The sequence below is a fragment of the Tachysurus fulvidraco genome, chromosome 4 (assembly GCF_022655615.1).
Source record: "Tachysurus fulvidraco isolate hzauxx_2018 chromosome 4, HZAU_PFXX_2.0, whole genome shotgun sequence".
Lineage (NCBI taxonomy): Eukaryota > Metazoa > Chordata > Actinopteri > Siluriformes > Bagridae > Tachysurus > Tachysurus fulvidraco.
In genome coordinates, this window is record NC_062521.1 from 4,158,316 (window position 1) to 4,171,696 (window position 13,381).

At 39.7% G+C, this 13,381-nt stretch overlaps 1 protein-coding gene across 1 annotated transcript in view; it reads right to left on the bottom strand.

The window, feature by feature from the left end:
• The window catches only part of LOC113655380 (MAM domain-containing glycosylphosphatidylinositol anchor protein 1), a 196,227-nt gene that overhangs the window by 81,808 nt on the left and 101,038 nt on the right, over positions 1-13,381 (bottom strand). Inside the window, exons 5-6 of the mRNA XM_027165890.2 lie at positions 4,562-4,758; positions 3,126-3,258 (exon numbers count right to left, since the gene is read on the bottom strand). Coding sequence (XP_027021691.1) covers positions 3,126-3,258; positions 4,562-4,758 — 330 coding nt within the window. The remainder of the gene's footprint in view (positions 1-3,125; positions 3,259-4,561; positions 4,759-13,381) is intronic.

The window sequence follows — 13,381 nt, forward strand, 5'->3', positions numbered from 1 at the left end:
CCTTTCTGCTCATTGGCTACACGGTAGTTTTGTTTTTGTTTGGTTTGGTGGCCCAACTCAGTTTTCTGAAGCATTTCTCAAACAACAGAGACCCCACCTTTAACCTACTGAGCTATCTTGCTTTAAAGTGAAATTTTAAATTACAAATCACATAAAGAAAAGTAAAAAAAAAACAAAAAAAACAAGGAGAACAGGAATTCTGATCGGTTCCGTGGGCGCTCCACTTGTAAACAGACTATTAGATAACTCCAGAAGTTCTTTCTTTTCTAGTGGAGCGGCCGTTTTGTGGTTCCCTTGTTCCACTGAGGTGTCAAATGTCAACACGCTGAGCCTTATGTGTATTTTTTAGCTATCTACTACTACTATGTGAATAAACATCTGTGATTGGTTGAACAGAAACGTTAAATAGCATGAGGATGGCAAAGTCGGTCTTGAAAATGTCAAAATTTTATCTGCTATGAAAAAAAAAGTGTGTTTCAAGCAGCTCTTGTGTTTGTGCGCGCGCGCGTGTGTGTGTGTGTGTGTGTGTGTGTGTGTGTGTGTGTGTGTGTGTGTGTGTGTGTGTGCTAAGCCAAAAAAGATGCCTCAGTAGACATCTCACTCCCTTAGAATTGGCCAGGAGCACCATACATAATGTGTATATATGCAGGTCTGTGTATGTATGTATGTGTGTGTGTGTGTGTGTGTGTGTGTGTGTGTGTGTGTGTGTGTGTGTGTGTGTGTGTGTGTGTGTGTGTGTGTGTGTGTGGCAGGGGAACAAATTCTGCCAGGGGCAATATTCGTGGACTGCATGCTCACATACTCTGCCATGATGTGTGTGTAGCTGCAGGTCTTATCTCTGATTAGCTATGCAGGTGAGTACTTCTGTCTCTCTCTGTGTGTGTGTGTGTGTGTGTGTGTGTGTGTGTGTGTGTGTGTGTGTGTGTGTGTGTGTGTGTGTGTGTGTGTGTGTGTGTTAGCTGACTGATATCAGGACCAGTGGCTTGCAGAACTGATGCCACTGTATCCGAGGTCCTGTATTGCTGGCATGAGAAGGGAGCATTAAGCTGTGATGATAGAAAGCCATTTTCCAGAACTCTCTCATTCTCTCTCTGTGTGTCTCTCTCTCTCTCTTTCTCTTGTATAAGTTTCTCCTGTTTCATTTCCTCCACTCGCTTCTCTTCACATCACTGTTCAAGGGTGGATTTTTGACAGTATCGAGTCATATCTCTGGTCTTTCTCAGACGCTCACCGAACACCGTACTCGCGCACGAGTCTGATCTGATAGCGCTGACCGGACCTGTATCACACCGGGAATCTCTTGGTCAGAGACTGATGATGTAGAGGAAGAAAGAGCCTGCTCATGTACGTCCATGTGAGATAACCAGTTAACATGAGAAGGTCCGAGAACTTAAGATTGACAAAATCTCCATTTGTGTACTACACGCTTGGCACTCACGTGTATATATAATGTATATATTAACACGTTTATAATGTTAACTGCTGTATAGAAGACTAGATCGGAGTTTTGTCTTTTCTTCCAGCTGTAATATAAAACATTGTTCATGTCTCCTTCTGTCTCAAAGGTCTGGTCATTTTCCTAAAGTTGTTACAAATCTAGAATAAGGCAGTCCTGGAGCGAGCCCTTGTGTGTGCTCTGTTCTTCTTGTCTTTTTGTTTTTCTTCTCATTCTGGATTCACATTCGCTGTGTTTTTTTGTTGTTGTTGTTGTTGATCAGAAATAGAAGAGAGAATGAGAACAAACAGAAAAACAAATCAGAGCTTCGGTGACGGGGCTTCGCTTATGCGCTGCAGTTTGTAGTATGTGGAAAAACAAATTACAATTTCTGCCAGTGGTTTTGCTCCTTGGTGTGCTTCTATTACAAAGTGTTTATACTGTGTGTGTGTGTGTGTGTGTGTGTGTGTGTGTGTGTGTGTGTGTGTGTGTGTGTGTGTGTGTCTGTCTGTCTGTCTGAATCTCAATCCAAATTTAATGCAGTATGAGAGGGTCTGTAAAAAAAAAAGTCACAGAAGTTGAAGTCACCGTGTTTACGCATCTGTACGTCCGTGCTGCTTGATAACCAAAATCCGAACATGGATTTGTAAAAGATATTCAGCAAAATAAGTAGTAAAAAAATATTTAAATTCATTAATAGTAATAGTCATTAAAAATAATACTAGTACTACTAATAAAACTACTACTACGGTGCAGAAGCGATATGCGGGGTCCAAGCACTGTTCACATGGCTTGATCAAATTAGACTAATGATAGATAGATAGATAGATAGATAGATAGATAGATAGATAGATAGATAGATAGATAGATAGATAGATAAGTATTTTTATTAATATAATTAGTAATATTAGAGGTATAGAAGCGATATGCGGGGTCCAAGCACTCTTCACATGGCTAGATCAAATTAGACTAATGATTGATAGATAGATAGATAGATAGATAGATAGATAGATAGATAGATAGATAGATAGATAGATAGATAGATAGATAGATAGATAAGTATTTTTATTAATATAATTAGTAATATTAGAGGTATAGAAGCGATATGCGGGGTCCAAGCACTCTTCACATGGCTAGATCATATTAGACAGACAGACAGACAGACAGACAGACAGACAGACAGACAGACAGACAGACAGACAGACAGACAGACAGACAGATAGACAGATAGATAGATAGATAGATAGATAGATAGATAGATAGATAGATAGATAGATAGATAGATAGATAGATAGATAGATAGATAGATTAGTATATGTGGGGTCCAAGCACTCCTCTCATGGTAAGTAGAAGTTAGACTAATGGTAGATACTGTAGATAGATGCGACTGCTACTGTTCATGCCCGAGATCTAATCCTGTGAACCGCACGCTGAAAGCTAAACGTATATGAGCCAAATCTGACTTTGGGCTCCTAGTAAAAGTACATTTTTTGTTAAACTCTGTATCCTACAGATGACCGTTCACACATATACATACATACAGCTTTATTAAATGAAATGAAATGAACTAAATGAAGCTCTGCCCCGTAAAGTCTGACTGGCAAAATTGTTTACAAATGCCAACAAGTTTAAGTTTGAGAACGATTCATGGAATTCAAAGCAAAGAGATATTACTAAAAGTGAAACTTACAGGTGGCGTTGGTTAATCGGAAGGTGACTGATGTATCCGGGATGTCACAGACGTTGCGCACGGACACCTGACACGTGTAGTTCGCAAAGTCCTGAGGCCGAAGGTTCTTCAGCTTTAGCACCTTAGTCTCGCCCTGTGAACACACACACACACACACACACACACACACACTAAACAAACAATGCACTGCTACTGCAGGTATTTTGTTTTTCTTTTTGGACACTACCACTGATATTTAGCTGATTTAGCAGATATTTAGCTGATTAAAATAACAGTGGGGTTTATTATTATTATTATTATTATTATTATTATTATTATTATTATTATTATTAATAACATTATTATTATTATTAGTAGTAGTAGTAGTAGTAGTATTATGAACATACAAACCTGTTGCTTATATTGCATCCCAGCCCAACCGTGGCTGTAGCCCAATATATCTAGTAAGCTAGTAAGTTATATTAGATAATGTGTGTTGCATAAGTATTCACCCCCCTGACAAAGGTCTACATTTTATAGCATTACAACTTGGAAGCATCAGACTCGACTAGGCATTATGAATCGTGAATCGCCATTAACAAAATTACCTTGTTAATAGAAATGACTTGCATAGTACCGATAAAATATCGATGAATATAAATAAATATTAAATATCTCTAAGCCTCCAACTCCAGATGAATCATTGTCATTAAAAGGATGTACTGTACTCCGAAGCCATCGACGCTCTCTTTTTCCTCCTACTGGTTAATTTCCCACGTCTCCTCGCTGCCTGACCACGGAAAGACTACGCTGTGGTGCAAATCCTGGGCTGCCTCGGTACCACGTATTAGTGGTGGTTAAATGACAAGGGCACGCGGTACTGTACAACAAATAAAACACAAAACAGTGCTACGTAGCACTCTATAATTAGAATGAATAAGAGGGGCATTAGGGTTGAATGTAGAGTGATTTTACTGATTGGGACCGTCCGGTTTTATAGTGAGTAATACTGAGATTATGATAAACAGCATGTTGGATTCGTGTTAAGAATGCGCTTGATTGCCCCATGAAGTGTTCAAAAGTAGACGTTTTCAAACGGCGACCAGCATGCCTTAGTGTAAGGCTTCTTAAATCGGAAGGAACCATAGATTACAATAAGCATACACACGGTTGTGTACAAGCAGGAAGTCCATTGATTGAGTATGACATTAGAAATATTGGCTCACTTGTTGAACAAACGTACTGTAACTCTTTCTAATTCAAAGCAGAGATTTTTGTTTTTGTTTTCTATAAAACATCGTTGCCACTATTAGTAAAAATGACCCAACATCAGATAGATTTATTAACCATCGTCCGTATTTACTTTATCCTGGTCAGGGTCACGGTGGATCCGGAGCCAATCCCCTGGAACGTTGGAATTTGGCTGGAAAGCAAAAGGTAAAAGGAATGTGGTGTACCTGCGTGTATAAAGGTTCGTAGATGTCCACGCCGTTGTCTTTGCTTTGCTCGATGGGAACGTTGGCTCGTTTCCAGATGAAGCGAGCCGGAGGGTTGGAGTTGACGGTGCAGCGCAGGAACACCGTCTTCTCCTGGTAGTAGTTCCCTCTTACATCACTAATAGTCTGGTGTACGGTGAGCATGGGCTTATCCAAGTCTGCAACACACACACACACACAACACATCATGAAGAACATGCTAGATTATCTCCCGTACAAGGAAACACTGATCGTCTGAAGGGATTTTTTTAAAACATGTGACCTTCTCTGAACAAAGTGAACACATGCTAATGATCCACTACACCTGCACTTATTCATAAATGTAAAAAAAAAAATGTGTGCTGAATGTATCAGGGTTCAGTATCGAATGTCTTTGTCATGTCACGCAGCACGGTATTGGTTAATGGCTCTCAGACACTTCAGAAGTATTTCTGTTTTTATCTAGCTGACTAAGAACCCAAAAGATACACTTATCTTATACAAAAATAAAAAAATGGTGATATCAAACCTATTGATATTTCTGCTCCCTGAGATGCTCCGAGTGCTTATTCATATCTTCAACCACTAAAATTCAGTGTAAGGTCATAAACAGACAGGAAAAAAAAAACACACGTCCCACACCGAAAGCCGACGGACTTACAGTACGACGATAGAATCATTTACACACTGATTGAAAATGCCACTACGGTTCGTGTACCGCCAGAACCGCTCTACTGAGGACGCCATCGCTCATCTTCTCCACCATCCCAACAATGGACTCTTTTCTTTGTTGCGTTCAGGGAAACGCTTCTGCTGCTTGAAAGCAAACACAGAGAGAATGAGGAGAAGCTTCTTCCCGCAGGCCATTCGGAGTTTAAACCAGGAAACACCCAGGATCTGGATCTAGATCTGGATCTAATACTGGACCTCTAATCTTCACTGTTTTTCTGCACACCTTTTTGCACTGACACTTTAACTCTGGACTTGCACAGCACAGTATCACTTTATACACACCATACTGCACATGGACACTTTAAGGACAATAAACGTATGTATAGGGGGGCACGGTGGCTTAGTGGTTAGCACAGTTGCCTCACACCTCCAGGGTTGGGGGTTCGATTCCCGTCTCCGTCTTGTGTGTGTGGAGTTTACATGTTCTCCCCGTGCCTCGGGGGTTTCCTCCGGGTACTCTGGTTTCCTCCCCCGGTCCAAAGACATGCATGGTAGGTTGATCGGCATCTCTGGAAAATTGTCCGTAGTGTGTGAGTGTGTGTGTGAATGAGAGTGTGTGTGTGTGTGTGCCCTGTGATGGGTTGGCACTCCGTCCAGGGTGTATCCTGCCTCGATGCCCGATGACGCCTGAGATAGGCACAGGCTCCCCGTGACCCGAGAAGTTCGGATAAGCGGTAGAAAATGAATGAATGAACGAATGAATGTATTTGTATGTACATTACTTTTCACTTATATTTTCATATTTTATATATTGTTTTTATATAGTTTCTACTTTATTATTTATCTACCTGCTTTTGTTTATATTTTTTTATCCCAAATTACATTCCTTATGTTTGAATACCGGACAGATGCGAAAAAGCATTTCACTGCATGTCGTACTCTGTATGTATGTGTATGTGACAAATAAAATTTGCCCCAGTGTGGTGGTAAAAAGGGTTAAAAACCAAGAAAGTCATTAAGATGCTGATCATCGAGGGCTTCGTTCTCTGGATACAACATGATCCATTCAACACACATCTGACACGACACAACATCGCCTGGTTGGAGCCTCGTTGCCTGGTGTGCACTTTGCTGGAGATCGATCTGCATGGACAAACCGTGGCTCAGGATCGATTTGGATCGGTCAGCTTTGTGCTCGGGTCTTCATCGGTGATCATTTGAAGACTTCAGCAGGAAGGGGTGAGAATTAGTGATGGATCTGAGGTGAACTCGTTCTTCAGGAGCTCTTGGTTCCTTAATCCCACTTGACTACAAACTGTTGAAGAATTGACGTTATTTACAGTACGTTGACGTTATTTCCTGTTCAGTGTCACTTAAATGAGGATGAGGTTCTTCTGAGTCTGGTTCCTCTCAAGGTTTCTTCCTCATACTGTATCACCTCAGGGAGTTTTTCCTCCCCATCGTCACCTCAGGCTTGTGTATTGAGACGATGTGAATTGTGAAAAGAGCTATACAAATAAATCAGAGTAAATTTACCGTCCCAATACACACACACACACACACACACACACACACACACACACACACACACACACACACACACACACACACACCACCTAATATACAAATACGCACATATTAAAATCAAATCAAATCAAATTTTATTTGTCACATACACATACATACAGGGTACGAATACATACAGGCAGTGAAATGCTTTATGCAACTGTCCGGTATAAGAATAAAGAATGTAAAAAAGTATTTAAAAAAAAAACAATAAATAAAATGAGAATAAAATAATAAGAAAGTATAAACTATATAAGAAAACTATATAAAGATATGAAGATATGAAATATCTTCTGAGTAAATATATTACACCTTAAACTGAAATAACCATACAGTAGGTGTTTGGAGGTAGAAAAAGGCCACGTTCACACTGCAAGTCTTAGGGTGCTTTCACACCTGCCTTGTTTAGTTCGATTGCTCGTTTGGTGCGGTTCGTTTGGGCAGGTGAGAACGCAGCAATCGAATTCTGGTGCGCACCAAAAGCGAACCAAACAAGCGTACCGAGACCTCCTTGAAGAGGTGGTCTCGGTACGCTTTCAAACTAACTCTGGTACGGTTCGTTTGTGGTGAGAACACGATCCGAGATCGAACAGACCTGACTGCAAAAAGTATTGCGCATTTTGGACTAAACCAGCTGCCGTAGTGGGTCATTGGCAATATTTTCGGAAGATGAGCATGTCACAGTTTCGCAAAAGTAATGCTCGCCGCCTCCTGAAGTGTCTTGCGATGCGTCTTCGCCGTTTGCAGAGCATTAAAATGATATTTTCAAACCGCATCCGCGCTTCATTCTGATAATTAAGACTTTGCATAGAATGCTGTATACAAGTGATGTAATAGATTACAACCACGAACATAACTGCAGCGTGCAGTCGTCTCTCCATGGTGTACTGTATGCTGTATTTTCCTCTTTTTGTTTACTTCCGGAGTTTCGTTGAAATTTCCCGCACGTTTATTCTGACCAATCGAGAAGCAGTTTAGGAAATACGCTCAAAGACATGTGGCCAATGAGAGATGTGGATGTTATCACATGACTGCATTTTGGTTCGTTTCAACTGGTGCGGAACAGAACAATCAGTGTGGTGTGAAAAGGAACCAAAACTGATAAAAAGCTACAATGGGTCATTTATTTGCTTTTGGTCCGGACCAAATGAACCAAACTATAGGTGTGAAAGCATCGATTCGGATATTTTGCTCAGATCGGATTTTTTTGTTCGGCTGTTCACATTACCTTTTAAAACGTGGCCTATATCAGATACCAGTGTGAACTGTTTGCTTTTTGCTGTTTGCCGTTTGCGCATAATTGTGACGAATGTCGATGTAGATCGACCTAAAAGTCACATCAAATCCGCCTTGGGTGTTCACACTGCGGCCACATTGGAAAAAAATCAGATTTGGGTCTGATTCAGGACCACATATGGAAGTGGCCCAGATCGGAGTTGAAAAAATCACATCTGGGCCAGATTTGAGTGTTCACACTACTCCTGAAGAAGTCTGACCTGGTCACTTGACCCCAAAAAAATCGGATTTGGGCCACTTTTACCTGCAGTGTGAACGGGGCCAAAGCAGCTTGTATGCATTCACCTGAGTAGAACAATATTGTGATGTCATAATTTCACTTCATTTCTTTAGAACTTAGATTAATACAAATATTCGCTCGTGTTTAAAATTCCTTTACACGGAGGTTTGTACTTTCTTTGGGTCTATAAAAGCAGCAATCTATTTTCGTTTCGTTATTTTTACGTTATCTTTATTTCCTCCCCCAGACAAATCACCTTCTTATACTGTATGTAAAGTGGTTCATGAAAGAAAACTTCTGCTGGAAGGATAACGACGAAAAAAAAGCTGAACTGTCTGGTTCCTGCTCCCGGATGCCGCGTTTGTGAGATTGCAGAAATGGTGTAGCTGAAATCTTTCTCGTTCCTGTTTTTTTTTTAATTAAGTGTTTTAAAAAAAGTATGCTTTAATTAATTAATGTCAGTAATCAGAGTCGTCATTACGCTCGACACATTGGGAGGGATTATATATTCAGCTGGAGGCATATATTCAGGCTAACACACACACACACACACACACACACACACACCTAGAAAGACAACACCACAACCAGAACAAGCACTAACACAACAGATAAGAGTGGCGGAGAAAGTGAGACAATCCAGACACGGTGATAATGTGTGAAGAGAATGAGATGGTGGAGAAGTGTGTGTGTGTGTGTGTGTGTTTACATATGCGTGCGTATTCACCAGAGATAAAACATGTGTATCCATGTCCTTGCTCTCCAGAGCAGGTGTCTAATTAAAAAAAAAAAAAAAAAAAACACACACAGATGTAGGTGGAAAGGAGCAGGCGAGCAGGGAGCAGTTACTCAAGCCTGGGCTGAGATCTCACTTGCTCATCACACACAACCGGAACAAATCTAAAATGCAGGGCGGGAGTAAAAGCGAGCGATGATAGGAGCCCTAAAAGACGAGCAGGAATTGGTTCTTTTTTTATTCGAGCCACAAACAAGTCACAGACGGTGGACAAAACCCTGATGTGTGGTGCGAACGATATACAGCCGCCGTATTATAGTGAAGTGTACACCACACACACACACACACACACACACACACATACACACACATACACACACACACACACACACACACAAATAAACTGAGCCATCAATCACATAAGGTGTGTGTGAAATTAAATAAATAAAATTAAACTAAATTAAACTAAATGATAGATAAATAAATGAATGAATGAATGAATGAATGAATGAATAAATAAATAAATAAATAAATAACCTGAAGGAATGCGAGAGATGGATTTTTTGAGTTTAACACCATCACGTGACCCGAGCGAGCTGTGAAAGGAGTCGTTGAGTGTTTAATAAGCCGTGAGAGTATTCTGAAGAGTGTGTTTTCTCTAGAAGAAAAATAGCTAGTGTTTGTGTGTGTGTGTGTGTGTGTGTGTGTGTGTGTGTGTGTGTGTGTGTGTGAGAGAGAGAGAGAGAGAGTTGATCAGTGATTTCAAACTCTGACATCATTTCTGGAGTCAAACCTAAAACTGCATCTAGAGATTGTAGCAGCTTCATGAAGCTCTCAGACCTTCATAGAGAAGATGCCGACTCCATGCGGTCTTTGTGGACGACCTCCTGATCACTACACGATCATCAGACTGTACAGTATAGGATCGTAGAAAAGACATTATTCATAATAACACTCTCCGGTGTTTATAACAGTTTCTAATCACACCCTTCTGTCTCACCCAAATGAGGATGAGGTTCACTCTTCCGTCTGGATCCTCTCGAGGTTTCTTCCTCTTCCATCTAATGGAGTTTTTCCCTCAGGCATGTTGAGGCTCCTCAGAGTTTTCCACCTCAGGCTTGTTCATAAAGAATACATAGAAGCCTTTATTTATTTTGTCACGTGTACATTATAGCAAATTTCTTTCTTCACAAATCCCGACTTTGGAGGTTGGGGACAGAGCACATCTGATACAGTGCATCTGGAACAGAGAGGGTTAAGGGCCTTGCTCAAGGGCCCAACAGTGGCAGATTTGCAGTGCTGGGGCTTGAACCCCGATCATTCAATCGCATATAACCGGCTTCATTTAACCTGAAATATATGCAGACTAAAAGTACATCTATTCTTCTGTTGTTCTTTAGTCGTCGTCCACCCCCCACCCCCCACCCCCACGGCGTTCTGACTAAAACAACTATTTCATACAAATGTTCTAATTAACAAACGCACACACATTTCTATACACACAAGAGCGCAAACCGAAGCAGGACGCGCTTTTGATCCGATCTACTGTAAGTGCCAATTATTCATGACTCTAGATAGTGTCCTGATCTGGAAAGACTGAGACTTATAATGCAGAAGAACTATTGATGAAATACTTTGAGTATTCAGATTCAGCAAGATGAGTTCCTTAAAACAGGAAAAATATGTTACGGAATAAAGTATATAAAAAACTATGTAGATATAGTTATTGTTTAGTATAGTAATTTTTTTTTTTAAATAATTAAAAAATTCGAGAATTCATGCTGTTATAAAAAAAAAAAAAAAAAAAAAAAAGGAAAAGAAAGAAAAAAAAACATTTTAAAAGGCACAGCAGGAACTTTCCAGGAAAAAAAAAATATTGAACCGTAAAATTTTGTTATCTGAATTCATGCTACAGTTACATTTTTATTTAATTTTTTTCCTGGAAAGTTCCTGCTGTGCCTTTAAAATGTTTTTTTTTTTTTTTTTGTATAACAGCATGAATTCTTGAATTTTTTAAATTATGTTTTTTCTTAAAAATAAATTCTTAAAGTTCGAGGTGCGTAGCAAAGGAAAAAAAATTCAGTGCACTAATTTTAAATTAGCAGCTCATTCTCAGGGATCTTATACAGCAGGGGAGTCAAACTCAAAATTCACGGTGGGGCAGAATATAAAACTGAGATAAAGTCACGGGCCAAACTGAATATTTATTGAAAAATGAACTGCAACTGATCTGTAATGTTCAACCTGTTTCATATAGAAACAAACTTTAGTCTTACTTAAACACAGGATATGGAACAACCAGAGCTTGTTATTACAAACACATAAGAAATTAAATTTGAAATAAAAGACACATCAGTGGTGTTCATTTCACAAACTTTGACCATACACTTTTTGACAAACTCTCCCAGATTTTGTTGTCTCTGCTGCCACAATAAAGCTTTACGGCTTTTACAGCAGCTTCACTTTTTGATTTTGCTTTCATGAACATAGTCTGACGGAAAAACAGACTTCTTTACGTCCAGGTCCTTAAACTTCTCATAATGTTTCGTGTCATTGTGTCTTCTTATGTTTATACTTTCGTTACAGACACGTTATCTCCGTTAGCACACGAGACAAACAGGTCTGTCCTTTATATTGGTGAACAGATAATCTGCCTCCCTCCTGTCTTGAAAGCTCCTATTGTCCATCTTTCGTTTGGCCGTTTTTGTGGAAGGTGGAATTAACTTGCCCGATGTGACTGTAACATGGTTGTTAACGACTGTCAACAGAGAATGAGGGTCTTAGATTGCTTGCTGTTCGTGACTACGCGTCAACACAGTGGCAAGGCATTCTGGGATTTGTAGTATTAGCGGAGCATGCGGCTAGCCAGCTGTAATGCACATTTGATATGATCTCGCGGGCCAAATATAATTACACCGCGGGCCACATTTGGCCCGAGGGCCAGTGTTTGACACCCCTGTAATATACAGTATTAAAAATACGCAAACATTTTTAAAATAAATAAATAAAAAACAAGTTCCTTAGTTCCTGCCACCCTTCAGAATGGTGGGCTTTTGATTGCTTTATATAATGGTTAACATTAGAGAATGACTTATAGAGGCTTATAGCTGCTGTAGTGTAAGTGACAACAGGAAATCAGTGGTAACTAGAAATGGATTAAATTTTGCTGTGGTATAAACGGAAGAAAACACCTTGCTGATGCAGTGTTAGGAAAATCCGAAACTTTTTATTCCTCTTATATTGAGCCAAACAGAGTCGTACGCGAGGACCAAAAAGAAGGAAGTGTGAAGTGTGAAAGTCTACGACGATCAACACGAAAACAAATAGCTTGCGATAATAATAGCTCCCGTCTCATATTACGCTATTTAAGAGTCTGTAAATGAGGTCTATATATACAGTAGTATAGTGTCATCTGACACCGAGCTCAGAAGAAACAGATTATTCGCAGCAAGGAAGCTGGTGTCCGTCAAGCGCTAATTTAACCACTCACGATTTCGCCAAAAAAAAAAAAGTCGCCAAAATGTTCGTCCATAAGAACGTCTTAATGAAAGGAAAACGTATGAAATGATATCCGAGCAATTCTTGGCCTGAAATGTAAAAAAAAAAAAACAACAGCATAAATATGACTGGTCTCCATGTAGAGTAGATCCTTTTATAACACCATCACCTTACGATGTGGTTAATATATGAGCTGCCTGGGAAACACAGTCAATTCAGTTTTATCAATTAGTCACTTTCTCCCCTCGGTGCTTGCCTCTAATGTGCTCCGGATCCGTAATGTATTAAAATGATGCCTTCAGGTGATGCAATGACTAAATAGTCATGCAGATCTTTTTTTTTTTTCCTTAATTAGATTTATTATGCGGCTGAAAATGTTATCGATTCAGGACGTAACAGGATCGATGGCTGGGTATCAGTGGAATGTTAATACGGAGCGACCTAAAGGTGTCAACGTTCATCAGGATTGCAGTTTTAATAATGACCTTCTGCTTTAATCTGGGAAGATGTAGAGACTAAAGCTGTCAGGTTTGAGTAAAGACAAATATTTTTTCAGCAAATGTAATAAAAAAAAATATCATCCGTTTCCGTCGCTACGAAGGTTGAACAAATTCCAGGTTCCAGGATAAAACGTTCGTGCTTAGATTGACGTGTCTGGTAATGAAAACCTCAATAATTTCTAATACTCTATCGGTTTAAAAACTAAACCGATTTAGTTTTCGTACGATTTTTTTCTTTTTTTTTTAATTCATTTGGTATTTATGAAGGTTATGAGATCAAATCCCAAAGCTGGGCATTCGTGAACGATGCACTG